The sequence below is a fragment of the Bos indicus x Bos taurus genome, chromosome 12 (genome assembly GCF_003369695.1).
Source record: "Bos indicus x Bos taurus breed Angus x Brahman F1 hybrid chromosome 12, Bos_hybrid_MaternalHap_v2.0, whole genome shotgun sequence".
In the NCBI taxonomy this organism is placed as follows: Eukaryota; Metazoa; Chordata; class Mammalia; order Artiodactyla; family Bovidae; genus Bos; species Bos indicus x Bos taurus.
Window position 1 is genome coordinate 29314403 of NC_040087.1, and position 27917 is coordinate 29342319.

The 27917-nt window shown below is 45.0% G+C and overlaps 1 protein-coding gene across 1 annotated transcript in view; it reads right to left on the reverse strand.

Annotated features, from left to right (window-relative positions):
- Positions 1-27150, reverse strand: part of LOC113902087 (E3 ubiquitin-protein ligase RNF146-B-like) — a 50433-nt gene extending 23283 nt beyond the window's left edge. The window contains exons 1-2 of the mRNA XM_027557061.1: positions 26986-27150; positions 20884-21054 (exon numbers count right to left, since the gene is read on the reverse strand). Coding sequence (XP_027412862.1) covers positions 20884-21054; positions 26986-27150 — 336 coding nt within the window. The remainder of the gene's footprint in view (positions 1-20883; positions 21055-26985) is intronic.
- Between the last annotated feature and the right edge of the window lie 767 nt (positions 27151-27917).

Below are 27917 nucleotides of genomic sequence, written 5' to 3' on the forward strand. Positions count from 1 at the left end.
TCTCCAGTGCTCGCTGTTCAGTCCCAGCCTGGTGACTTGTCGGTCTTAACTTCCTGACTGTGCTAGTTTGTTGCTCTGGGATGGGAACTCTTGTCAGTGAAACTCTTATCATCCAATAGCTTCACCTTTTCATTGTCTGTTCCTTTCTAATCTCAAGAGGCCCACAAGAGGTACTGAACGAAGCATGCCATTCCTACGTAGCATCTAATGGTTTATCTATTCAACAAATATTTTCATGCCAGATACTAGAATATAATGAGTCCCCATGGGGCATGTAGCCTTGTGATGTAGACAAACTAGAGAAGAGACAAATTGATGCTGTGATAAATCCTCCGACATCATGAAAATGTCCCCTGGAAAGGACCACAAGATGACTGAGCTAGATGCTAAAATGATGCTGTCCAGGGTCATGCTGGGCACCTCGAGGTGCCAACTCATGAAGGGCGAGCCCTTGTCAGAGCAGCAGAGGGACTGTCCCCTGGAAGCTGGCATGTGTGTATTTGTTTAGTCTCCCAGACAGACCTGTTGTGTGGGGTGGAAGGAGGGGTCTCTAAGACTGGAAGAAATGGTACAGAAAACTCCAAACTTGAGCTAAGTGATTTTTTAAAAGAAATGACATGTCTGCTTTCTGATCTCACATTAGAAAATATTAATGACTACGTTTTTTTAGAGGGTGATGTTTCAAATTGCTATTGTTATTTTTTTAATTTTTTAATTGGAGTGTAATTGCTTTACCACGTTGTTAGTTTCTGCTGTACAACATCGTGACTCAGTTGTAAGTGTACCTATATCCTTGCCTCTTGAGCCTCCCTCCCCCATCCCACTCCCTAGGTCATCACGGAGTGCGGAGCTGGGCTCCCTGCGCTATACAGCAGCTCCCCACTAGCTAGATTTTACACATGGGAGTGTATGTATGTCAGTGCTACTCTGTGAATTCTTTCCACCCACTACTTCCCACTCTGTGTCCACAAGTTCGTTTTCTACATCTGCATCTCTATTCCTGCCCTGCAGGTAGGCCTATCAGTGCCATTATTCTAGATTCCTTAGACATGCATTAATATACAATATTTGTCAAACTGCCATTGTTTTACAGAACAAATCTATACCCTAGCAGATGTTAAGGAATAAGAAAAATTGTCATTTTGTGAAAAATAATGAAGTGCAGCCAAGCATTCCAGCTGCCTGTGATAACTCTGGCTCACCAGGATCTCTTGTTCCTCACATTCCTCTTACGTTGAAACCATACGGAGTCAAAGGTGAAGAGTCAGCTCTCGAAAGTCTAGGAATGCTGTTTGGAAAAAAAAAAACTCAAAATAGATGAAACAACTGGAAGAAACCAATGATTCCACCCCCCGCCCTTTTTTTTTCTGTAAGAAATTAACACCATTTTCAGATATTAATGAGGCAATTAGATGTGACAGTACAGCCCTATTGGAATAGAACAAAGTAAAAAGAAACGACGTGGAAAGAATTTGCCAGCTTAATTTAAGCTTTGCGTAACTAAGACGGCCAATCACGCTGTCCCATCTTTGTGCTGCTTCTGCCGGTCCGTCGGCAGGTCGCGTAATAGCACAAGCTGGAAGGTTGCACACACCAACAGCACAGAGTTAGTAGGCAGCACCCCCCGACAGGCAAGGAAAGCTGAGTGACCCTGATTCACCGCCTGAGGGAATGTCCACGTGGCGGACAATGCAGAGGGACTGGGGGCTGATGGTGGTGTACGCAGACAAGGTGGGAAGAGGTGGGGGAGGTGGAGGAGGGTGATGGGAGCAAGGACATAGTGGTGTGGCCAGAGCGAAGATGAGGAAGGGGAGGAGGAGGCTGGGGTGGGAGTCAGGGTTACAGCAGGCCACCTGGAGGAGATGGAGGTGATGGTGGACACACACGATGCATTTTGAAACAGACCTCATAATTCCATGATAATGTTCATGGACGCTTCAGGCATAGAATTGTAAATAGCACGTGTGAATATCGTCTTTAAAGTAGGCACCTGATACTCTGGAATCTGGTTAATAAATGAGAGGTTTTTTTTTTTTTATACTAACAGTGGCTCTCTTAAAAGAAGTCAATGTTTTCCCCATATGTCACATAGTTTGAGCATGACAGGTCTTTTTATACCAAATAATAACATATTTTTTAAATGACATTTTAAAAATATTTATCAATGAACATGAAAAGTGGAAAGTGTTGTCATTGAATTTGGACTGTTACCTATTTCAAATTTGGAACATAAATTACTCCACTTATAATGCAAAGAAATATAAACTTCTAGCCTCATTTTTTTAAAAAAAGACTGATCAGTGAGATGTTTTCTGAAAGTAGTTAAATAAAAATTCTAAGAAGATTGATGAAGGTCTCTTTGGGAGCTGCAGTTGGGCCACAGAGAGTGGGTCGCTTTCCTGTTGCTAACAGCTTCTAATAGAGCCTTCCAGGCCAATGAGAGAAGGCAAGTGTTTCTTTGGTGTTTCAGGCTTAATAAGCAGAATTATGAAGTCAAAGCCTTGCGATGTATGGTCCCTCTTCGTTTGTCTGCCGCATGAGGACCCTCAGCTCCCAGACCCCCAGCCTGGAGTCGCACTCCATCCCCTTGAGCAAGTGAAATCAGGGGACGAGTGAATGAGTGACAGGACACACTGACTTAGTAAGCACTGCCAGGCTCGGAGCCCACAGGCCAGCGGCGGTGACGAAGCAGCATAGAAAACAGTAGAATAATGGAGTAAAAGGCATTCTATTTTTGATTAAAATAGGAGCTAAAGCCCCAACAGCAGGTGTGGCCCATGGGGCCACGTCGGGGCTCTTTCCTGTGTGTTTGTACCCCTCTTTCTGCGTCTTCCTTTCTCCACGCCACATGTGTCCCCATTTCATCTGTTCAGCAGTTTTTATCGGGTACCTCCAACCCACCCAGTAGTGTGAGCAAGGATGTTCCAGACTCTCAGAGAGCTTCCATTCCACGAGGGAGGGACTGGAAACACTGTGTCTGTGACTTCAGGTAATTTCAGAGAAAGAAAATGCTATTAGAACTGTGTAGTGTAGGCTAACATGACAGCAATGGAGACTGGGGGCCTGATCCAGAGTGGGCACTCAGGAAGGCTTCCTGATGATGTGACCTTGGCCTTCCGCCCCCACCCAGTGGAGACTGGCCTTCCCCTTGAGTAACACCGTCAAAGAGAATGAATTTCAAACTGAAAAATCCCAGAGAAGGTAGTAGAGAAGCCTTTCCACTATGGAAGTAATAAGAGAACTCGTAGCAACTACTTTAAATCCTTGCTCAGAAGAGCTAAAATCATGAGGGAATTTTTAAACATCATCTTGGAGTAATCTTCAAGGAATTATTTTTTGACGTCATCTTGGAGTAATCTTTGAGGAATTATGGAGTTAGATAAGAAGGGAGCCACCCCAAAATGCTGACAATTCCACAACAACCACAAGGGAATATTCACCTCAATGAATATTTGTCCAGATTTTTCAGTTTAAGGTGAATTCTCAATAAAATGCGGGACTGCCTTTTGAAGGACAGGGCACGCATGTCCTCACTGGTCCCCTCTTGAGCCTCCACTCCACCATGGTTTGCCATTGAGCCTGGACTTCCCCGATATCTCCTGGGCAGGCTTCTCACCTACATGTTCAGAGCTTATCGTGCCCACCCGCAAACCTGAGTTCCCTATGTTCCTCTTTTCCTTGTTGTAACTTAGTTTACTAACCATTTATTCATTCATTTCACAAACACTTAGTGAGCAGTGAGTAGCCGTCAACATGCTATGTGCTGTGGGTGCAAAGAACATTTGGTCCAGTGGTGCACACACCAACCTCTGAGTTAGGCAGTGCAGCCCAGCCCAGGGGCTGCGTGCAACTGGCTCAGGTGCTTGTGGAGAGGCTCCTTATCCTTCCTGTACCTCAGTGTCTTCATCTGTACACTAGGAAAGACTGCACACTGTCGGGGTCCAGCCTCAGCTGGATCCAGGGGTTCCCTCGGGAGGACGGCGTTGGCGATTAAAAGGATAGATAGAGATAAGGAAAGAATTTTGCAGTTAAGAAAATAGAGGAGAGAAGAGAGGCTGATATTCCTTGGTTTACGCAGAAAGCCAGTAAAGCCCCAGCACGGGACTTGCTCTGTTCACGTAGGCCGCAGGCACCCTCTCGAATCGCGGAAGGTGCCCCACCCTGGGCACCTTCTCGAGTGGGTCTTAGAAGCCCAGGCAGGAAAGTGAACGCAGAGGGCCCCTGCGCTCCAGGGGATATCAGCCTGAAAAGGAAAAGGAAAGAGAAAGAACGACATGGGGAGACCAAGCTTCAGTGAGCAAGGCCCGCACTTAATTTTCCAAAGTAGTTTTTATACCTTAAGTTGTGCATAGAGGATAATGGGGGAAGAGGTAGAGTCATGCAGGGTCAGTAGTCCTTGATCCTTATCGAAGCCAGGCTTTCTTTCTACAAACTTATCATATGCAAACGTTTTAGGTGATTTACATCATCTTCTGGCCAGGAGGCCTGTTAAACATTTTATGACCCTTTCTCCAGAAAACTTATTTTTCTCTAAAGGTGATTATTCTAAAGTCAGGTGCCACCTCCGAAAGCATTAGATAAAGTTGCATTCCCATAGGGCAAAAGTGTGGTGGGCTATAACAAGAAAAGAATTAACTCAAGGGTCCAAGGTTACAAACATTAAAGCTACTACTTACATTTCAATACACCAACTATATTAATCAATACACTCCCAGGGACACAGTAGGTAAGGGATATGGAAACTTGACAGCAAACATTAGCTCAACAAATAAATCCTCTACTAGTTCTATTCTAACAATTTTAACTCTCTGAGAAGCTCTGCATTGTTATAATATCTTAAGCTTCCCGTGCCTCTCATGGTTGGGAGGCTGTGAATCTGAACAAACCTGTCAGGCAAGCTAGAAAGTCATCAGAGGGGTTTGAATTGAAACACTCCTATTATGCCCAGGAGACTTATTAACTAGAGTTTTAAGTTGATTTTCTTACAGAAAAAGGTGGTCGGGGATAGCCCCCCGTTAATATCGGAAGAGTTGGTGAAAGTCGTAAAATAGTAAAACAGACAGATTTTGGTTTTGGGGTAGACGCTCAGGCAGGTCCAGTGGGGGGGCCCCCTCAAGCTCTGACTCGCCTTGCCCATCAGAGTTCTCCCGCATGACCTTGTCATGGGTGGGGTCTCCCGTGCTGGCTCCCGACAGCACACACAAGCCACTAAAATGTGTATGCAAGGAAGGAAGGAAGGGCAAGGGGAAGGAGGGAGGGGCGGGGGGCAAGGAAGGAGGCAGGAAAGGAGGGGTAGACAGGAGCGGGGAGAAAGGATTGGCACTCAGCTCATCTGTGAGGATTATTAAATGAGGTGCAGGCACTTAACACCGTGCCTGGCACATGGCAGTATCTATAAACACCACCTCTCATCTCACGGAGCTCGCCGTGGAGTGAGAAGACAGGAACAACAGGAACACAGTGGAGATAATACTAATAGCTGACACTTATTGAGTGCTTGTAATGGACCAGGCACTGTTTGCCAAGATTGACACGTCTGGGCTCCCTTCATGCTCAGCACTGTGTAAGTTAGGTTCTGGTATTACGACCCTGACTCTGTAGACCAGGTGGCAGGCATGAAAGGGCTAAGTTACTTGCCCAGGGTCACACAAGGATAGGTGGGTAGCAGGGCACTTTGGCTCCAGTCCCTACACACCCACCGCCTCAGACAGTTGCGAGCAGATACAGTAACAGCAGTGTAAACATGCTATTATGGGGGATTTTGCAGCCCAGTGAGGTAGCAGGGGGTCTGAGGAGCTGTCCTGGGGAAGGAGGACTCCTGCCGTCAGGAATTCCAGGATGCCCATGAGGAGCTGGCCAGGGGCAGAGGAGGACGCAAAGGGCATCAAAAGAGGGGACCACACAAGCCCAGCTCCATGTCGATGGAGCAGGGCTGGGAGGTGTGGCAGTGCACACCATGCTAGGGGCTTGGACTTTATCCTCTAAGCAATGGGGAGTCACCGAGAGGCAGTGCAGTTGGAGTTGGACTTTACAAAGATGGCTCTGAGTTAAACTGATGTGAGGAACAGATGATCACTGAGGAGGGAGGTCAGTCCTGGGCTACCCTGGGATAGTGGCCACGGGTGGGGCAGATCCACAGTATATTTGGAAAAGGTAATTGGAAAAAAAGTGTAGTACTTGTTGAATGAAAAGGTTGAAGAAGGAAGAGGAGATGAGAAAGACCTCTGACTTGGAGGCTGGGAAGCCTGGTTATACCATCTCCTGGGCAGGAAAGGCAGGAAGAAACTTTGGCATGATGTTCTCAGGAGCAAGAAGCTTCCTGTGTCCCAAAGGCTGGGAGTTTGTTATATCCCTTTTTTAAAACTTTTTTTTAGCAGTTAAAAAAAAAAGTAACTCTATGGAAAAGGAAAATAGTGCAATAAATCACCTAGGTCCAACATTCCTTCAACAGTTGTTGAATTTACCATATCTTCTTCCTAAATGTGTAATATATAGTTATATAGCACTTTAAGTTACAGATGTCATTAAATTTACCCTTAAACATTTTGGCCTGTATTACCAAAAAATATTTAGCTGAACAATCACAATACCATTGTTATACTTCAAAAAATTAATAATTGTCTAGTATCATCTAATTGTGAATCTATATTAAAGTTCCCCAGCAACTCCCAGAATGGCTTTATAGTTTTTCTTGGAAAATGGAATTCAAGTATCGACCCCGTGTTTGCATGTTTTAAGTCTCTTCAAATCTGCGACAGTCTTCCCCACATTGTTTGTGACATTGACTTGTTGAAGAAACCAGGCCACACGTCTGATAGGTGGCCTAAGAGTCTGGATTTGTCTGCTGCTTTCATCCCCATGTTATTTAACTCTTATTTCCTGCTCCCTGCATTTCTAGTAAACTGGAAGAAGGTGCTAAAACATCACCCAGATTCGAGTTTAACGTTTTAACGAGCATACGTCACCTGATGATGCCCTGTCTCCTTTGGCTTCCCATTGGTGTCGAGTTTGGTTTCAAAATAGTGTTGTATTCTCATGCTACTAAACAAGAATTTACTGATTACAGGTCTGGGATAGGGAGTGAAGAAAGTGAGCTTTGTTCTGGAAAGCACAGAAGTACCCTGATACTAATGGTAATGCCAAATGAACAGTAGCCAATTGAAGGGCCCCCAGTGATTAAATCTGGGACACTGTGAGCATCAAAAAGAATGACTGGGATTGATTAAAACACACTGAATATATAAATTATCAGTACTCCATCAAAATACTCAAAAAATAAAAAACTCTGGGGCACTTTAAAATTCAAGAGTGGCTCAGAGACTGACTGCTGAGGCAGTTTCTCTGACTGAGGTCTCAGTCTGATCCACAGCTCTGCCTCAAATCAGGACACTGTAACCTTGACTTAACCTTGGACCCTTAACCCAGCTAATCCTCACCTATGTCTGGAACAATTGATAAAGATAATGGGAATTGAAACTAGATATATCCATCACCCCACCACCACCACCACCACCACCGTCCTGCAAATCACTTAAGTTTTATCAAAAGTAGCATACCAAAAAAAAAAAAAAAAATCACATTCTCATTTTAAAGTAAAATTTATTACATCTTCTAGAACTTCCTGAGTCCTGCCCAGTTCTTGCCACTATTAAAACAGCAACAAAGAAAAAATATACTTTGCTAGTAAATATTCTGGTGCTTCTGCCCTCCCCCATTATTTTTCTGAAGTTTGCATCTGTAACAGTTTCTTCCTTAATATTTAGAAGAATGAGACTTAATTTCCTTTTTATGAACAACCAAAAAACACCAAACACAATTATACTCCAAAACTTAAAGAAAATAAACATTTGTTCATTAAAGTTCCCATGTACTAAATAATTTTTTTCCTCTCACACATTAATATAGTAAGTTAACATCTAATCCATGCTGCAGAAGTCGCTAAATGAAACAGGAAAACATCACAGAGATGAAGAAAACAATGTTTGTAAAAATATATGCAGGAAGACAATTCAAAAAGGGACTTTATTTTTTTTTGAGGAAAATAAGTATCATGTCAGGTGAAGACTATTGAAACGAGGTTCTTTTTGAATATTAACAGAATACTAGTTCTCCCCTCTCTTTACCAACAATTTAAGAGCCTTATTTGGGGGCCCTGCTTTCCTCCCTTTTGTTGTACACACCTTTTGTTGAGAAAGCTGCCCAGCAATTTTTATAGATTCTTTTAAGAACAGTATCATATAGTTTAACATAGAATACAGCCTTAAAGCCGCTGTCACACCTCCTCCCGTAACTAGACAGGCTTCTCCTTTTTTTGGTCTTGTACTAGAATAAATTTGACAGTTGATCCCATTGAACAGTGATCTTGGGGCAGGAGTTTTTAAAACACACTTCACAAAAAATAGAGTTTACATTCATTTCCAAGTCTGTGATCAAGAAACCATTGTCTTTTGGTTTCAATACTGGTTCGAGGTTTGAATACTTCTACTGTGTACACATCAAATATTGTATTCAGATATTAAACATTAGACATTTTCCTGACTCTGCAGACAGAAACAGAGCAGGGATGTCAGGCAAGACATGGAGTGGAGTTTGATAGACTTGAGCCTTGTCTCTACCATCTGCGGCAAGGGAAGAGATTTCAGCCGGGGTTTCAAAAAGGTGTGAAAGAGGCTTTCTCAAAACTTCTCTTATTGGCATAAACCATGCTTTTCTGCACAAATACTCAATTCTAAGAGGAAAAAACAGAATAAAAATTTGGATGATCTTCTGTTGCGTGATTCAAGGATCAGCTGTGTACACTTTTCATAGTCATTGTGGAGATTCTGAAGCAGTCAAGGAATTGTCATTTCACTTTTCACTACAAGTTCTTTCCACACCGAAGCGTTCTTCTTGGGAAATTAAACTTCAGCGCTGTGTGCCCCCAGGACACCGAGTCTGGTTTGGGCACCCATGATGATTCCCTGCTGGCAGGAAACTGGCTAGTTGATGTGGAAGGTTACTGCACAGTATTTTAAGCACCCAGCAAGTTGGCTATTTAAGTAAATCCTAAATGCCACTTGCCAATACATTCTCAGTTAAGAATTCATTATCATTTTCAAAATTAGCCCTCAACAAAATTCAACTTGCCCATAGAGGTGTAACTTTTGCGAACTACAAAAGTCACTGGGCTGACTCAGCACTTCCTCAGGGCCCACTGGGCTCCCTCCCATAGCCAGTCTGCACCAGACCCACTTCCCTTGTCCTGACCTCTCATCGCTAACTTGTTAAACATCTTAAACAGCCAGGCTTAGGCTTTGTCAGTTATGCAGAGGGGAAGCCAAGAGGCAGCACTAGCATATGGTAAATAAACCTTGGGGGAGAAAACTTTGTGTGTTTTCTCAGTACTTTCAGAGGCAGAGGTAAGCCACGATTCTGCTGGCTCTGTAATCAACAGAGCTGTGTTAATTGACCACTAATGTATAACCTCCAGGCCAGTAGAATTAAGCTCTTGATTTCTTCTGCCTGCTCACCAATGTTCATGGCTGTGACTCAGCTTCCAGGTAGCACTGGAGCAGGAGAGCCTTCTTTCTCAACCATCTCTTTCATGTCGGAGACTGTTTCCAGGGAGTTCTACTGGTTTTTAGCCAGTGTAGCAGGTGATTAAAGGCATCTTTACACATAGCTTCCTACCCTTGCTGTTGCAGGGACTTGCAGAGAACATTCCTTTAAAAAGCCCACCTAGAAAATGGCTTTTCTTTTGAGACCAGCTTCCTTGGCAAGAAGCTGAATTCAATAAATTGGATACCCAAAATACCCCCCCACCCCAAATTCCTGTTATTACACGGATTTCACAGAACTGTCTAGTCCCTCTTTGGTGCTCATAGGAGCCTCCTCGGATGAGACAGTATTAGTTTGGAAACTAGTTTCTCGAGTTCCATCTCCTGTGTGAGTAGTTGTCTCCAGCCCACTGTGCAGGCGCCCGTCGGGGCTGGGGTCTGGCGCCCACACACTGTGGGGCTTTTTTCTCTGGAGCTCTCAGCACTAGGTGATGGTGTTGGCTTATCAAAGAAAGTTTGGGGGAAAGTTCCCAGAATGCAGCACGGACTCAATCATCTCTTTGTAAAGACTTCATTGGACTCCCTCTTCAAATGTGTTTTAGCATAAGACTGGGGGACATTCTTATTTCTGTCAATTTCAACCTTTTTATCTTTAGTTATTCTGTCTTCTATTTCCTACAACCTCCTCTGGACAACCTCCCTTGGCAACTCCATTGCTTCACAGAGAAGGTCTCTCTGGCCAGTTGACTGTTGCACGTAGCCCTGTGGCTCTCGTGTCCATCAGGCATGCTATTGCTGAAACCCAGCTCAGTGCAGTGTTCCAGACAGGCTTTACTTTTTTACCAGTCTCCATCACCATCGTCATGCTTCTGCCTGTTTCTTTTGTGTTTCTTTTCCCCAGTGAACTGAAACTCCCCTAGCCTCTTAGAATTCTGCCAGGGCAGCTCCATGCAGTCTGACCCACAGCTGCAAGAATGCTTCCTCCCCTCTGCACCAGGAGGCACAAAGGCAAAAGTGAGGCTGCCCCCAACTCTGGCCCCCTCCCCTCAAGTCTGTGAGGTGCAGCCCCAGTGATGTCTAGACCTAACCCTAAAATGTATTCATTTGATTAGAATCCCCAGTGCTGTGTTCTCCCACACATGGGGTTGTCTCCCAATTACATAAGAATATTGGATAAGATACTGCCTCTCATAGCTTCCAGAACTCACTCAAATGCATATTTAGCCATATGGAGTAGCCAACATACCAGATCCTAGTTTAGGGTAATTATTGTTATCTGCTATCCACTGCCATCAAAATGTTCCACTCAGAGAATTGGCATTGAATATGGATAATATGGTAGAAGACAGTTACTTTTCATTCATCTGTGCATAAGAGAACCATTTGACAGAGCTTTTTAAATTACAAACAGATTCCCTGTTCCCAACCCTAGCAGGTGTATAATTTGGGAATGACTAGCTGGCTTTAGGAACCACCAGCAAAGGAACACATCTCCATCCACATCTTTAGTGCTGGATAATTATTGGAGTGTTTATGCTGTTTCCCTTTATTTTTTTCCTCGCACACAGACCTCTCAACTCCGTGGAAGTAAGAGGTTGCACTGGCTTTCCTCAGTGAGGTTAAAAGCAGAAGTGGCCTGAAGTCAAGGCTTCTTCCTGTTGTTTGCGATCACTGGAGAAGTGTCATTAGATACTCCAGGGTGAAGGCGATGGGACAGAGTCATGCAGTGGGATCCCTACCAGACGAAGAAAGGGGCTCAAGTCATAGATCCTGCCTTGGTGGGGAGCTGCACAGAACAGCATGGCACATCTCTGGGAAGGTGACTGGGTAACACAGGGCCTTAGCGAGGAGAGGCTATAGGTATATATGTCGGCAGGCCCTGTCCCAGACCCTGGGACTCCAGCCTTGATAAAGGCTTGTGCCCTGGGAGAGCAACAGCGAACAGTATTGTGTAGTGTCATCAAGGTTTTCTCAGAGAGGCAAAACTAATTAGACATAAATACATGTGGATTTATTCAAGGGACTTGGCTTACATACTCATGGTGGTTCAGTAAGTAGTCTCTGCAAAGTTGTCTCCATGTCTATTGCTGTAGAGTCCAGAGCTCCAAGCTGGTGGTCAGGAAGGAAGGTCATGAGTAGGCTGGAACCCCACGGGCACAAGGACTAGCTCACCCACGTTGGGTTTTGTTGCCTCTGACCTAGGTAACGAGTATCCTGCAGAGGCCAAGGTCCTTCATCAAGGACAGCTTACCCAGGAGTCAGAGAACATGGAAGAAGTTTCCAGGATAGGGAAGGGGTGGGGAGGTGGGCGGGAGAGCAGTTGAAGATCACATTGCTGCTTCAGGCCAGAAAGATGGATCAACAGATTGGAAAGTGTGTGTGTGTTACAAAATGGCTGCCCCCTTCTGTCCTCCAACTGTGGAGAGAATCTCCTCAGAGCTGAGCTGACAGGAAGCATGGGGAAAGGAGGATTCCGGGAAATGTAGTTCAGCATGGCCAAAAGGGCACAAGCAGAGCTCTGGCAGAAGCAACAGAGAGACTCTGGATATTGCAAGGAACCAGTGTGGACAGAGACAAGGCCAGCCCCAAGCATTCTATTTATTCTGTGTAAGGGGGATTCTCCAGACAAGAAAATTAGAGTGGGTAGCCTATCCCTCCTCCAGGGGATCTTGACCCAGGAATTGAACTGGGGTCTTCTGCACTGCAGGCAGATTCTTTACCAGCTGAGCTACCAGGGAAGCCCCAGAATCTGTTTATTCTCAGCCAAAAAAAAAAAAAAGTACCTGCTTGAATGATCAGTTGCCATAGCAAAAGGTTACCAACTCAGGTCTCTGCAAGGGCCATGCAGGTGATATCAATGGATGAATCTGCCATGGTGTAGAAATACACAGCTCCATGTGTGCAGCCAATTTATTTGCTCAGACTCTCCATTTTCTCAAAAGAAGCTAAAAATCCATGTTTTATGCTACATCCCCCTATTTTTAAATGTTGGCAACTTCCTCGGTTTTCTGTTAACACTGCGTAGGTTAAACAAAGCAAGTCTGCTCGTTGCTCCCGGGTCTTGGACATCCACTGTGCGCTCTCTGCTCCACGGCCTTCGCCCATGGCCACGGGGCAGATAGCCTTGTAATTCACCACAGTCATCCCATTGAGGGCTCCAACCCATGCACACGCCATCCTCCTGCTGAGCTTTAGTGGGCACAGAGATTACTGCCACCCCCCCGCCCAGCCCAGCATTTCCTTTCAAAACATTTTGAAAGCGCTTCTTTAAAGGTGCCAAGTTTGTTTATTCCTATGGAATCTGAGTGACAGGAAGCAGCTCACTCCAGCACTGTTTCCCAGAGTCACCCCCATGAACCCATGAACAAGAGGCAGGATTCCTCTGAGGGTTCTCTACTTAGTTCACATGCCCGGGGCTCCCTCTTGGGCAGTTTCTCGAGCATTCTTCTTCTGTTTTGAGAGCTATCCTAAGGGACTCGGAACCACCTAATTCCCCACCAGCTCCTGCTCCATGCTCTCAGTCCCTCAGCCCAGAGGCACGTGCCTGTCCCTCTTGGCTGTCCCTCCTAGGTCTCCATTTGCTCTGGGTACCCCCAGCCCCTCCAGTCCCTCGGTCACAAAAGCTGGAACCGTGTCTGTTCTTGTTCACTGCTACTCACTGATCTTAGCAGGACTTGTCCAACACAAAACCCTTAGGTAGGTGCCAGTAATCCAGAAAACTCTCTTAGAATGGACTTGCCCTACGAATGAACACACTCTTAGACATATTATCACTTTGTGTAGCTGACCAGCCGATCTCTGTGAAACCTCTCAGATGTCTTAATTCCTGGGACACCACACAGACCTCATGGCTTCTCAGGGAGCTGGCTCCTCCCTTTCTGGCTTGATTGATCCCCCAGTTGCCCCTGGGGGCGGGGGGCTCCAGGCAATGGGGGCTCCTTCCTCTCTGCTCCCATTGAGCCCCCTCCCATGGCAGCCGAGGGAACTTCACAGACTGGGCTCAGCCCAGTGTGCACGTGAGCTTGGAGGCAGCTGAGCTAACCCAAGCCCCAGGTCTCTCCACAGCCGGCTTCCCCAAGCCCGTTGGCTTCCTGACGTGCTCTGGGAATTCCCAACAGGGTTGGTTGTTTTGTTTTTTAAATTAATTTTTAGTCTCCTTTTGAGAAGTATCTTTTAAGTCAGATATTGTGTGGCTCATACCCTGGGAATATCCATTCTAAAGAAAAATAAGTCAACTGAAATAATCGTTGAATGGGCTGCATTTGGGAGAGACGACTAGGGGGACCACGAGTCATGAACCCAGAAGGGTAGGAAGGTGTTGGAAGTTAGTGAGCAGCCACAGTCCTCTCAGGAACCTCTGCCAGATCATCGGGCTGTGCCATGGCTGGGTCACCTGCTGCTGCTGCTGCTACTAAGTCACTTCAGTCGTGTCCGACTCCTTGTGACCCCATAGACGGCAGCCCACCAGGCTCTGCCATCCCTGGGATTCTCCAGGCAAGAACACCGGAGTGGGTTGCCATTTCCTTCTCCAATGCCTGAAAGTGAAAAGTGAAAGTGAAGTCGCTCAGTCTTGACCCCATGGACTGCAGCCCACCAGGCTCCTCCGTCCATGGGATTTTCCAGGCAAGAGTACTGGAGTGGGGTGCCATTCACATGACAGTTCAGGTCTGCGAGGAGTCTTCCTTACAGATCCAGTCTCTGATGGGGGTGTGCCCAGAGGAAAGCACTGAATCCCGTCTGTTCTGTGTGTGTCTATTCTGCATGTGTGATTGTTTTGATGACCCATGATGGAAGAGGTATAGGGAACCCAGACTGGAAATAAAACTTGGTAGAACATTCAGAACCTGACATAAAAAACTTGTCAGTCACAGAGGAGAAAGGAGATGTGAAAAGATTCGAGATAGTAAGTTTGGAAAAGCCGGCAGTCAGGGAGCAGAGAGGAGAAAAAAGAACCAAAACATTTTACAGAGGAGGAGACAGGAGAAGAAAAGCAAAGACACTGTGTGATTAATAACAGTGACAGCAGCTAACATTCAGTGGGCTTTCACACCATTTACTCGTTGCGTTCATTCAGTGAGCAGCAGCACATTATCTTATGGAATTCTCAAGTGAAGCCCCCAAGTGAGTGAGCCAAGTGAAACCCAAGACATGCCCAGGGTCACATGCTAGTAAGTGGTGATGGAGTTGGAGGATGGAACAGCCCACCTCTTGGGCGTGGGGAGAGATGCAGGAGGAGCTTTGGGAAAAAGAGTGTGGTTGACAGTGTCCAATACCACAGGAGCACAAGTAAAATGAGAGCTGGAAAGTATTTTGGATCTGGCAGTTAAAATTTCTGGCAAGTGCACCACAGAAACACAAACCAGATTATTGGTAAAAAGGCTATGATTAGATGGAAGCGATTTGAAAGTATTTGGTTATGTAACATTTATTTGAGAAGTTTGACCACAAAAGAAACTGAACTTTCTTTCTGAAAGTACCTTGGTTAAACCCTTAATCTCTGTGTACTAGTCAAGGCCAGTGTTACTAGTCAGGACACACTATTTTAACAGTTAACCCCAAATCTCAATGGCTTAAAACCATAGACATTTTATTTCTTGCTCTCATTGGAGTCCAATGAGGAGGTAGAGCAGGAAATTTCTGCTCTGCATGATCATGGCGGGGACCTGGGCTCCTCCTCACCTGCAGCTCATCCATCCTCCAGACCTCAGAATCTTCTGCTGAATCTGTGACTCCTTAGTCAAAGAAAGAGCTTTTGAGTGGAAGGTGGGGAGAGGGAGGAGGAGTAAGGGCGAGGCTAGGAGGTTGTGTCCATCACTGCGATCCACAAGGGTGTCTGCCTGGCTCTCACATGACCCCCCTCTGACCAGAGGGCTGTCTGGGAAATGGGGTCAGGTGTGCACCCAGAAAAGCAAACAGTGCGGCTTGAGCCTACCTCTCTATGTCCCTCAGCTCTTTGTGCTTCCTGTGCTAACTGGGTACATGGGGGATTGGGCAGTTTGATATGCTGTGCGAGCCTGGTTTCTTTTCCACGTTGGTCTCAAAAATGAACTTGAAGTCCAGTCTTGGTGTACACCACCATTCTTCCTGGCTTCATCTCTCCCAACTGGCCCAAAGTTGGCCTCAGCTGTGGGGTGCTGGGCTTCTGCTTTCCAGAAGGTTGGTGGGCTCAAGGTGGCCCTGAAACAAGACTGTGGAATCAAGGCAGACACAAAGCAAGAGACACTCCCACACCCTCTGATGCAGCAATCCGCATCAGCCATGCAGAGAAGACTCTCCCACGGTGAAGGGCAATGGGAGGAGACCTGGCAGGGGCACGTGGAGCCCTGGGGAAACGTGCCCCTCCTCAATTCGAGCTGAGGGTCCATGCATAAGCACGTGGGGCCCTTGTTGTCACATCTTCATATTTTTCAAGAGAAGTCAGAAATCTGATTTTTATTTGAAGACTCAGAATTAAAAAGAAAAAAAAAAAAATGGCTTAAACAAAATGTCTGTGAGCCAAGCTCTAGCAGCAGGCTAATCACTGCTGTCTCTGGTTTAGATTCTGGAATGTGACCCTAGCAATCCAGCCTCCTCACCGTGATGCCCCTTGGAGAGCAGAGGAGTCAGGCTCTGGCTGCCTGAAGAGGAGGTAGGGGTCTGCCAATAAACTTAATCTTGAAACAAGCTGCCAGATGCTGCAGGAGGTCCCCAGAGTGCCAGGAACAGGCCTACCCCTTGTAGGCCAGTACAGTCTGGAGCCTTCCAATGTTAGGCTGGAGACTGAGTGTGAAGAATCACTTCCTTCAGGAGCAGGGTGCTGGGGTCCAGCCCCAGCAGGATCCAGGGATACCTTCAGGATGATGGCGTCAGCGAGAGAGAAAGAGTTAAAAGTAAAGGGGAGAGAAAGATGCTTGATCTTCCTTGGTTTACACAGAAAGCCAATAAAGCTCCTGACATGGAACTTGCTCTGTTCACGGAGGCCTCAGGTGCCCTCTTGGTGGGATGAGGACACAGGATGCCCTCTCCCTGGTGAAGACACAGGGCGCCTTCCCGATCAGGTCTTAGAAGCCCAGGCAAAAAAAAGTGAACTCAGAGGGCCCCTGTGCTCCAAGGAGTCATCCTGAAAGAAAAAGAGAGAAAGAAAGAGAGAAAAAGAAAGAAAGAAAGAATGACACGGGGAGACCAAGCTTTGGTGAGCAAGGCCTGCAACTTTATTTTTAAAAGGAACTTTTATATCCTCAGTTGTACATAGAGGATAATAGGGGGGTGCGGAGTCATGCAAGGTCAGCAGTCCTTGACCCTTATTGAGACCAGGCTTTCTTTCTGCAAACCTATCGTATGCAAAAGGCTTTAGGTGATTTACATCATCTTCTGGCCAGGAGGCCTGTTAACATTTTTTCCTCTGATAAAGGTTGATCAACCAGAAAAGTTTTTTTCTACAAAGGTGATTTTTCTAAAGTTTGGCGCCACTCCCCGAAAGCACTGGATAAAGTTGCATTCCTATAGGGCAAAGGTGTGGGGTGTAACAAGGAAGGAATTTATTACCTCGAGGGTCTAAAGTTGTTAACATCAAGGCTACTACCTATTTTTCCTGTATACCAACTATATTAATTAATATACGCACAAGGACACAATGGGTAAGGGATATGGAAACTTGGCAGCAAGCATTGGCTCAACAATGAAATCCTCCACCAGTTCTATTCTAATAATTTTTAACTCCCTGAGAAGCTCTATACTGTTAGAATATCTTAAGCTTCCCGTGCCTCTCGTGGTTGGGAGGCTGTAAACAATCACATGCATAGTTGTAAGAGTCCGGATAAACCTGTCAGGCAAGTTAGAAAGCCATCTGAGAGGTTTGAATTGAAACACTCCTATTATGCCCAGGAGACTTATTAACTAGAGCTCTAAGTTGATTTCCTTCAGAGAAAGGTGATCAGGGATAGCCCCCTGTTAATGTCAGAAGAGTTGGTGAAAGGCATGATATAATAAACAGTAGACAGACAGATTCTGGTTTTGGGGTAGATGCTCGAGCAGGTCCAGGGGAGTCCCTCAAGTCCTGATCTGCCTTTGCCTGTCAGGTCCTCTCTGCATGACCTTTGTCATGGGTGGGATCTCTCGTGGTGGCTCCCGGCAGCAGGGGGTGGGAGCTTACCTCTCTTTACCTCCTGGGTCCTGGCATTGCTATTGCCAATGCCCACATCTGGGTCCTACCACATCCCACTTCAGTCTGTGCAACAAGAGTGACCGAGCCTTTATGGACTCAGAAACTGTTCTGCTTAGACAAGCTGAGCTATGCATAAACTAGTTACAGAAAGCCACTGATGATCTACTCCCGTGTGGTGTCTGTTGCCTCACTGGTACCCAGGCTCACATGTTTGACTGTCCTCCCACCGACTTAAACTTCAGTTGAAAAAAAGTCTTCTGATCAGATCTGAGAGGGGGTTCACCAACATGGAAAAGAGCAAGGCTAGAAATAACACTAGTATTGAATCAGAATTAGATGTATTGGTGTCAGCTCCAGAATGGTTGATACATACATGTACAGATAGATATAGAAACAGTTACAGGTGTTGTGGGTATGTGGATGTTTTTATCTATGTCTGTATCTGTGTACAGGTGTGTATTTTCATCTCCGTCTGCTGGCCAGGCCTAGAAGCAATGGAAACCCAGTAGCAATGAGCACACTTGAGTGCTCAGATCAGACTTGTCTTCTAAATGTCCTCCTTCACAAAAAGAACCAGAGCTCCTCAGAGAAATAGCTGATCCCATCAGTGGATTAGGAAGAGTACAATTTTTTTTTTTTTTTTGCCAGAAAATGCAAAAAGGTTCCAAGAATTATAAGAACAAAAAGACTAAGAGCCAGCCTGAAGGGGGCCCCCACAGGCCAAATCTAGAAATATTTGAGCGTCTGAATTAAAATGGGCAGTGCTGTCCAGCAGCTGTGAGACCCACTTACAGTGCGGCCAGTACCCTGGTAGAGAATTTGAGGCCAATGTTGAACATGAAATATGTAAAGTGGGCACAGAAGGACTTCAGCCACACAAACAATCGTGCTGTCAGTGAAAGAGCCATTGGGCAGAGCCAGTCTCTCCAACAAGGAAATCTGCCCCGAAGGTGTCCAGTCGTCCCCACTCCCCATGCTGGCGTGGCTCGGGTTGGCAGACAGCCACTTGCTCTCGGGCTTTTTGATACTACAGGGCAAGATAATTATGGCAAATTACCACCTCCCAACCAGTCCACAGATACACACCTCATCTGGCTTTCAGGGCTTTCTGTATCATTTGATGATCAGAAGAGTGGGCCCTTGAAACACCCCTTGCCCAAAGACTCCTTTCTCACTTATGGCGACTGACATTGACCTCTCTGATGGTTCCCTAATACTGAGACCCTATTGGAGGATGAACAAAAGCCTGTGACCCTTGTTGCTGTTGTTGTTCAGTCACTCAGTCATGTCCGACTCTTTGTGACCCCATGGACTGTAGCATGCTAAGCTTCCCTGTCCATCACCATCTCCCGGAGCTTGCTCAAGCTCATGTCCATTGAGTTAGTGATGCCATCCAACCATCTCATCCTTTGTCGTCCCCTTCTCTGCTTTCAATCTTTCCCAGCATCAGGGTCTTTTCAAATGAGTCAGTTCTTTGCATCAGGTGGCCCAAGTATTGGAGCGTCAGGTTCAGCATCAGTTCTTCCAGTGAATATTCAAGGTTGATTTCCTTTAGGGTCTTTAGGATTGTCACCCTTGAGACACCCTGTAAAGCAGATGTGACCTGAGGGCTGTGGCGTGTGGGGACTATTTTATACTCCTACAGAAGGGCCTGAAGAGAATGTTTGACAAAACACTGCTTAGGAGCCAGTCTGCAGCCTCCAGAACAGAAGGGCCATGGGCGTGCACTGCGGTCAGCATCCTCCAGAGCCTTTCTGCACCAGTAACGCTGCTCGCCACCAAATGCAATGTTGAAATCAAACCAGAGACCAAAACTTAACATTTGGTCTTGCAGTTAGGACAAATGCCCTGTCCCCACCCATGTGTACTCTTGTGAGACGCAGCCTGTGGGTGGGGGCTCCCTCCCCTCCTAGCTCCGGTTAAATACTAGTTAATGTTGAGTCACTGTGCATCGTCAGAAAAATGATCAAGTACCATTTGGGGTTCTGGTTAATTTCAGACAGTCTTGTTTTAAAAGGAAGCCCTGTGGCAGTGGAGGAGAGCATTCTTGTTTGGAGGTAGGGAGGCATACATCCCAGAATACATAGTGGTAAGGGGGAACTTGGGTGAAAGGGCTGTTTTGTTTTTGCAACTTCTCAGTAGGTTTGAAACCGTTAAAAGGAAAAAAAGACCAGAAAAAAGTAAAGAAAAATCCTGAGAGTAGTTGCCTTCTAAATGCTGGGAACGTGCCTGCTTTTTCAATGTCTGGTTAAATTTTGTTGCACTTTCCAGATATTCTTCAGTAGGAGACAATGCAGTTTCTAATTGAGGGCCATGGTAACCAGTGTCTACGCACTGGTCACGACGTTGACTTTGCAGTGCTACAGAAGACTCCCCTAGGCACCTTGTACCCCACCACCAGCAGTTTCCATTGTGCCAGTTTCTGTCAGATATTTTTACTAGTTCTTGAATTTCATGTAAATGGAACTACATGGTTCTCTTTTGTGTCTGGTGTCTTTTGCTCAACCTGTGAGAGCATCATATATGTTACATCTACCAATACTTTGCTCCTTTTAATTGCTGTAAAGTACTCCATATGTGAATATATGGGAATTTTCTTGGTGGGAATTTCAGTTTTTTTCCCTTCCTGGCTTGAAGCTGTTAAAGTATAAAACTTAAATAAACTCCCTCGAACATGCATTTTGCGGAAGAGCCTTGTTGAGACATAGTGTAGACCAGGGATCAGCACACACTTTTTCTGTAAAGAACCAGATAAATACTTCAGGCTCTGCAAGTCATAAATGGAATTTCATTTAAAAAGCAGGTGGCAGGCTGGATTTGGCACATGGGCTGTCATTTGTGGAACCCTGGCGCAGATGCTTGGTTTGTTAGTAAAAACTGCCGAAAGGTTTTCCAAAGTGGCTGCTCTTTTAAAACTCTTAAGCAATACTTCCCAAGAATTCAGTGTTTGCTTCACATCCTCGTCCATGCTCAGAATTGGCGGTCTTACTCCTTTTAGCCTTGTAGGCATGTAGCATGTCTCGTTGTGGCTTTCCCTTGTGATGGCATGATATGAGTGATGCTGAGCACCGAAAATGTGTGTTTATGAGCCCCTGGAATTCCTGCCAAGGGGTGGTTCAAGTGCTGTGGACGTGCTGGGTGGGTGGTGTTTGTGTCAGGCACATGTAGGCGGCACCCTGGCTGTGAATCTGTAGCACGTGTTACTGCAGAGCAGCACTGCCGCACACCCGGTGACACAGCACAACACGTGCTCCCCGCCTGAGGGTTCACATGGGCCAGGAGTCTGGCCTTGGCTCCCCCGGGCCTTCCCTCCAGGGCCTCACACAAGGTTACAGTCGAGGTGCTGGTCGGGGCTGTGGGTTCATCGGGGTTCATCTGCGGAAGGACATGCATCCAGGCTCAGGGTTGTCAGCTGTGCCCGGTCCACGTGGGCTGTCGGCTGGCCTGCGGGCCTCAGCCTCTTGCCGCTGCCGCCTGTAGCCTGCTCTTCCCTCCTTTCCAGAAGACTTGTTTCCTTTAGCCAGCCAGGGAGTGTGTCTCCTCGCAGGCTCACGGAGCACGCTCACACACATCCCAGGTTACAACCCGCCCCCCTCCACCTCACACACAACTCCAGGGAAGATAGCCCAAGGGTGTGATCCTGAATCCCAAGAATCAGGGGTTAGAGGGACCATTTTTAGAGTCTGCCTGCCAGAGTCCTGGTCCGAAGTGTGGATTGATCACGTAGCTCGTCTTCAAGTCTGTAACTTACCTCATCCTTTTCTTTGATAGAAAAAACGGCTTTATTCAAACGAAACCAAACTTGTCCATTCTTTATTTTATGGACAGTTTTTCTTATGATCTGTTCACCACTGGGTTGTCCACCTGAGGTTACAAAGAGTCTTCTGTTCTTCCTTCCAGACCAGGGCTTATCAGCCTTGGTGGTACTGATCACGTTTTGGGTGCGACGGTTCCTTGTTTTGGGGGCTCTCCTGTGATTGTAGCGTATTTGGCAGCATCCATGGCCTCCAGATGTCTGGAGTGCCTCTTCACCATTGTGACGGCCAGCAACCCCCCCAACTGTCTCCCCCAGCTGAGGACCATTGTTCCTTTGTGTTTTCAGTTTAAGCTTTGTATGCTGTCATCCACCAGAATCTATGTGGCTGCTTCATATCGTTCCACAGAGAGACCCGATTTCTCTGCATAATTTCCCTCGTGAATTGTACTTACTGCTTTTGTCTTAAAGTGCCCACATATGTGTGCACCCATTTTGGGGTTGCATCCCATTCAGTTTGTCTAATTTATATCCTTCTGCCAATAACTTTTTATGAGTTTTTTTGCTGAGTCCTGAAATCTGGTCATGTAAATCTTCAGACTTTGTTTCAAGATTGATCTGACCATGCTAGGTTAGCTACATTTCCATGTATATTTAGAAATCAGCATGTCAACTTTTACACACAAAAAAATCTGAGATTCTGATTGGAACTGAATCTGTAGATAAATGTGAGATTGTTGTAGTCCTAATAATATTGAATATTTCAGTATATGAAATGATAAATCTCTATTTAGTTCCTTTTAAATATCTCTCAGCACATTTTATGGCTTCCAGTGTAGAGGTCTTACAACTATTTCATTAAATTTATTTCTAGGGGGGTGATATTTTTTATATTATTGTAAACATTATTTTTCTAATTTTATTTTCTGACTGCTGCTGGTGTGTAGAAATGCAGTTAATTTTTATGTCAACCTTATATCTGGTGATCTTGATAAATTCATTAGATATGGTACTTATTAAGTGTCTTTGGATTTTCTCTGAATACAGTCATTTCATCTCCAAATATACTTTTACTTTTCTATTTCCATTCTTTGTGCAGTTCCATCTTCCTTGTGGTCTTGTGCTATGTGGGATCTCCTAAACAGTGTTGAATAGGGAGTCAAAACTCTAGTCTTTTCCCTAAGCTTAGGGGGGAAATAATTCAATTTGGTGACATTAGTCTGATAACTGCATTTTCTATAGACACCCTTTTTATATTGAGGAATTTGCCTTCTATTTCTAGTTTTCTGAGGGTTTTCACTGATTTTTTGTGTGCTTGTACTGTAAAACACAAAGAGTTTATTAAAAATTGCAACTACAAGGATGGATTTGTCTGTTTCTCTTCTAGGTCATTCAATTTTTGCTTTAAGTATTTTGAAGCTATATTATTCAATGCAATCATTTAAAATGGTTATGTCTTCCCATTAAATTTTCCCTTTTATGCTTATGAAATGTTTGCCTTTAATAGTATTTTCGCCTCAAATGTCCTCCATTGCTATTAATTTTGCAAACAAGGTATTTTTTTTTGAGCGCCACTTGGCATGTGGGCTCTCAACCAGGAACTGAACCTGCACCGCCTCTGAGAAAGCACTGGGTCCTAACCACTGGACAACCAGGGAAGCCCCATAGGTCAGTGTGTGCATTGCCTATTTTTTCCATCCTTTTATTTTCAACTTATAAGGGCTTTTTTTTATATTTTAAAGTGTGTTTCTTTTAGACAGTATAAAGTTGAATGTTACTGTTTAACCCAGTATAAAATTCATTCTTAAAATGAAAGTTTTTAGTCAGTTTCTATTTTTAAGGTAATTCCTGATATTGTTGGATTTGTGTGGTTTTACTTAGTTCCTATCAGTCACGTCTGTTTGTTCATATGTTCTTCCTTTTTCTGATTATTTTGATTAAGTATTTTAACATTCCATTATCCCTCCTCTGCTAGGTGTTTAGCTTTTCTTCTGCTTTTCGTGATTACTCTAGCAATTACCATCTGCATTCTTGATTTATCTACATCGCTCATAAACTTTACCTCTTCATGAGTAGAATGGTAAACAAGTACAGCTAAATTTACTCCCTTCTGCCCTTTGCACTTGGGTTGTCATAGACTGGATCTAAATCCCACAGGTCCTTGTTATTGTTGGTTTAAATGGTCAACGCCCTTATATATCCAGCCATGAATTTATCCTTTCCAAGGCTCTTCCTTCCTTTCTGCAGTTCTTTTCCTTCACAGATTGTTCCTTTCAGCTAGAAGACCTCTGTTTAGTACTTGTTAACTCTAGGTCTGCTGGAAATGAATTGTCTAGATTTTGTCTTCAGATATCTATTTTTCTATTTGACTATCTTCCTTTCTAATTGATAGCTTCCCCAGAATTAAGAACATGAGAGCCTTTAGCACCTTAAACATATTCAATTGCCATATGGATCCCATCCTGGAGTTTCTGTTAAAAAGTTTATCAATCTGCTTGTTGTTCCTTTGAAGTTAATGTGTCTTTTAGTTCCTCTGGCTACTTTAAAGATTGCCCCCTTTACTTAGTTTTCCTCGTTAGTTTTCAGGATTTGGCTTGTGATATATCTCAGTTTGACTTACATTTTTCTTGCTTGGGATGCACTGAGATTCTTAAATCTGTGGATTGAGATCTTTTGTCAGGTTTAGAAAATTCAAATACTGCATTCACCCCATTTCCTGTCTCCTTTAGGACTTCAGCCACATACGTGATTTGACAATGTTCTTCACAAGTTTTTTTATGTTGGTTTTTATTTTAAATTCCATTGTCTCTGTGTGCTTATTTAAAAGTTTGGGTAATTTCATTGACCCAAGTTTTAGTTCAGTACTTGTGTCTTCTCATTCGGTTCAGTCGCTCAGTTCCGACTGTTTGGTTCAGTCGCTCAGTCATGTCCGACTCTGAGGCCCCACGGGCTGCAGCATGCCAGGCTTCCCTTTCCATCACCAGCTCCCGGAGCTTACTCAAATTCATGTCCATTGAGTTGGTGATGCCATATTAAATTTGCCCAGTAAGTTCTTTACATTTTTCAGAGTTTAGAGTATCCATTGGGATAGATAAACAGATTCCATTTCCCTGTTGAAGTTCTCCCAAGATCTTGTCATCAGTTTTGTTCACCTTCTGTCCCTGTTTTCTTTAGCATGATTATAATAGTCATAAAATCTTGTTTGTTAAATATAATATCTGGGTCATCAGTTTATCCTGTTTTTTTTTTTCTCATGATTGTCCCCCTTTTCCCCCCAAGTATTGTAATTATTTTTTTTACTTGCCAGAAACTGTGTGTGTAAAAGTTGTGTAAAGACTGAAGTAAGTGTTCTTTCCCCCCAGAGAGGATTTGCTCTTTCCTGTGTCAGGCAGCCAGGGTAAGATAAAATGCCGATCAGTATGATGGAGCCAGCGGTGGCACTGGGGAAAGGCTGTAGATTTTGTTACAGTCAATTCACCTCTGGTTCAGATGTCTCAAGGGCGAGAGGTGTGCTTGGTTTATCCTGCACTTCTCTCTTCAGCATGATCTTGGCATCTGTGCTCCTTCAGAGTGCAAGGAACTTTGTTCTCCTTGCAAGCTCAGCTTGCACCTCCCTTACCACCAAAGTACTCATTAAAGCTGCCATGACAAGAAATCAGCAGGAAAAAAGTGTCTTTGCCTTAGGAATGCTCCAGAATTGGCTTTCACACCAGTCCTCAAAAGCTCTGTTTCTCTTTATTCTTTCATAGTTCCTGTGCAATATTGAGTCCAGTTTTGAGCCCATGCACACACTTGTCAAATACCTAAAGTAGGAAGAGAGCTACAGATCTGCATTCAGAGTGGAAAGGAGATCTTTCTACTCTGGCATTCAGTTCCTCTGCTGCTGCTGCTGCTGCTGCTAAGTTGCTTCAGTCGTGTCCGACTCTGTGTGACCTCATAGACGGCAGCCCACCAGGCTTCCCCGTCCCTGGGATTCTCCTGGCAAGAACACTGGAGTGGGTTGCCATTTCCTTCTCCAATGCATGAAAGTGAAAAGTGAAAGTGAAGTTGCTCAGTCGTGTCCGACTCCTAGCAACTAGACCTATTTTATTCCCAGTAGCCGATGTTCTTTTTAAAACGTGTTCTGTTGCAGTTCATTCAGTTTCTTCTGTTGTGGTGGGGATAATGACCTGCCACTGCTTTCTGTATCTTAGCTACAGGCAAGTCAAAAATGCACAAGTTTTATAATTGGAGAAAAGGAAGTAATTCTCAATTAGAATTATTTACAAAAAACTTCCAAGATATCATGTACAAATATCACTCCATACATTTTAGCATTAACAGTTGATTTTGTGAAAAGCACCATCTCTAAACACAAATTAATTTCTTCCAGTCATGGCTCACTCAGCATCTATATTAGGTTAAAAAACTAAATAGCTACTTTCTAAGCCTACTTTAACAATTAGTAGAGGCCACTGGGCACAGTTCGGACATGTCCTCCCATTTTTCAGCCTCGAATGAAGGATGATTTCTGAGTTTGCAGCAGTCACTTTTGTTCATGAGGCACAATCAGGAGAACAAAAGCCAACATGCTGAGGATGACAAGGTGAAAATGTATAAAGAGAATGAGTCCCTGTTTTTCAGCTGCTAAAGCAAAGCCAGAATCTGCCTACTTTTAAGAGAAAAATAAATTCTTATTAAGATTCTGTGAGTTTAATTTTCCTATCACTTGTAACCCAATGTATTACTAGTACTTAAGTTCCATTTCAGTTACTCAAATGAAACATGATATGTAATAGCCTAATTTCAAATAAATGATACAGTAATGAATGACTGATACTTCTAAGTAGAATTATTTTCCCTATTCCCTGTAGGAATATAAGTTTTCCTCACCTGGATACTGAAAGCAAAAGGCTTGCTATAGTCTGGAAGTTAGGGTTGAGGCCTTCACGAGAGAGAAGGCAGCTGCTTTTCGCAGGGGTTCAAGGGCCCACTGGGAGGCCTATGTAAGCAGTTGACTTCCTCAATCTGATTGTCCTAATGTTTTACAAGTCCACTGTTAAAACCAGTCTTTGGAATTAGGGGATTATCCAGAAGTAGTCCTGATTAAATATCTTAGCTAGAAGCTATGATGTTAATAACCATCGTTGTGGGTTTATGTATCAGGGTGCTAACTGAAGGCAAGCCTCTGAAGGACTGAGACGACAAGGGGAGAATTTGAAGATCTGCTGAGAGGGATCTGGAAGTTGGTTTTGGAAGGGGGTGAACATCCCCTAGGAAACCAAGGCCACGATAACAAAATACCACAAAATGCCAGGTGGCCCCAGCAACAGGAATTTATCTGCTCACAGTTCTGGAGGCCAGAAGTCCAAGATCAAGGTGCCAGAAAATTCAATTTCTGGTGGGCCTCTCTACCAGGCTTGTAGACAGCCGCCTCATCACTATGTCCTCACGTGGCCTCTTCTTGGTGCCCGTTACTGGGGGTAGCGTGCACTAGCTGTCTTATGTTTCTTTATGAATGAAGGATACTAATTCTTTGGGATCAGGGCCCCATCCTAATGACTTCATCTCACCTCAATCACCTCCTTAGAGGTCCCATCTCCAAAACCAGCAACACTGGGGTTTAGGACTTCAGGTATGGACAGTGGGGAGAGGCAGACCTTCAGTCCATAATACCAGGAAACAGAAAGAGGCATTGAATGTTTCAGGGAAGAGCAAGAGAACATCAGACGCCACATGGCGTGAAAGAGTGAGTGGTCACTGGCCTGGGGACCAGGGTTGTGGCCCTACCATGAGCTCACTGTGTGACAAGCTGTGGCTCAGCCACTTTGCCTATCTCCAGTTACAACAAAGAGAGTGAATTTTGTCTCCATGGTCAAAGATGCAGTGAGCCAGACCTGAAAAGAGGCATTGTAGCCCTTGGATAAGGGAAGCAGCATCCTGTGGCTGGTTCCAGGCCCCAGGACCCAGTGAATGGAGTGCCCTCCATGAAAGATGGCCCTCCCTGATGACCCCTGGTACTTGTTGGGGCCCACCATGTCATCCGCACTGGGTGTCCCAAGCCCAGGCTGTGGCCTTCATGGGTCCAGTCCTCATCTCCTCTCTCTCAGGAGCACACTCCAGCCCTCTGCTCCCTGTGTGGGGTAGACCAGAAGTCCTCTGGGGCTCCAGAAGTCAGGCTAATAGAGTCAGCCCCTGGCTCTGGAGTGGCACCCAGTCCCAGAAGGACAGGTTGGAGAGCAGGGTGCTCCCGCTGGCTGGCACAGCAATTCTTTCACAGGATCACATGAGGTCGGGCCACCAAAATCGGGCTGAGACACTGATGGGTGGTGAGTGACACTCACATAGTACACAAGACAAAGGATCTTCACATGCACTAATGGGAAGATAATCAATAAGTCCTTCTTTTCTACCCATTATTCTACCCATTATTCATGGACATGGCTCCATGAATTTTGTAATGCATTTTTGATCAAGTTGTTTATATACAGACAGGTGCTCTGCA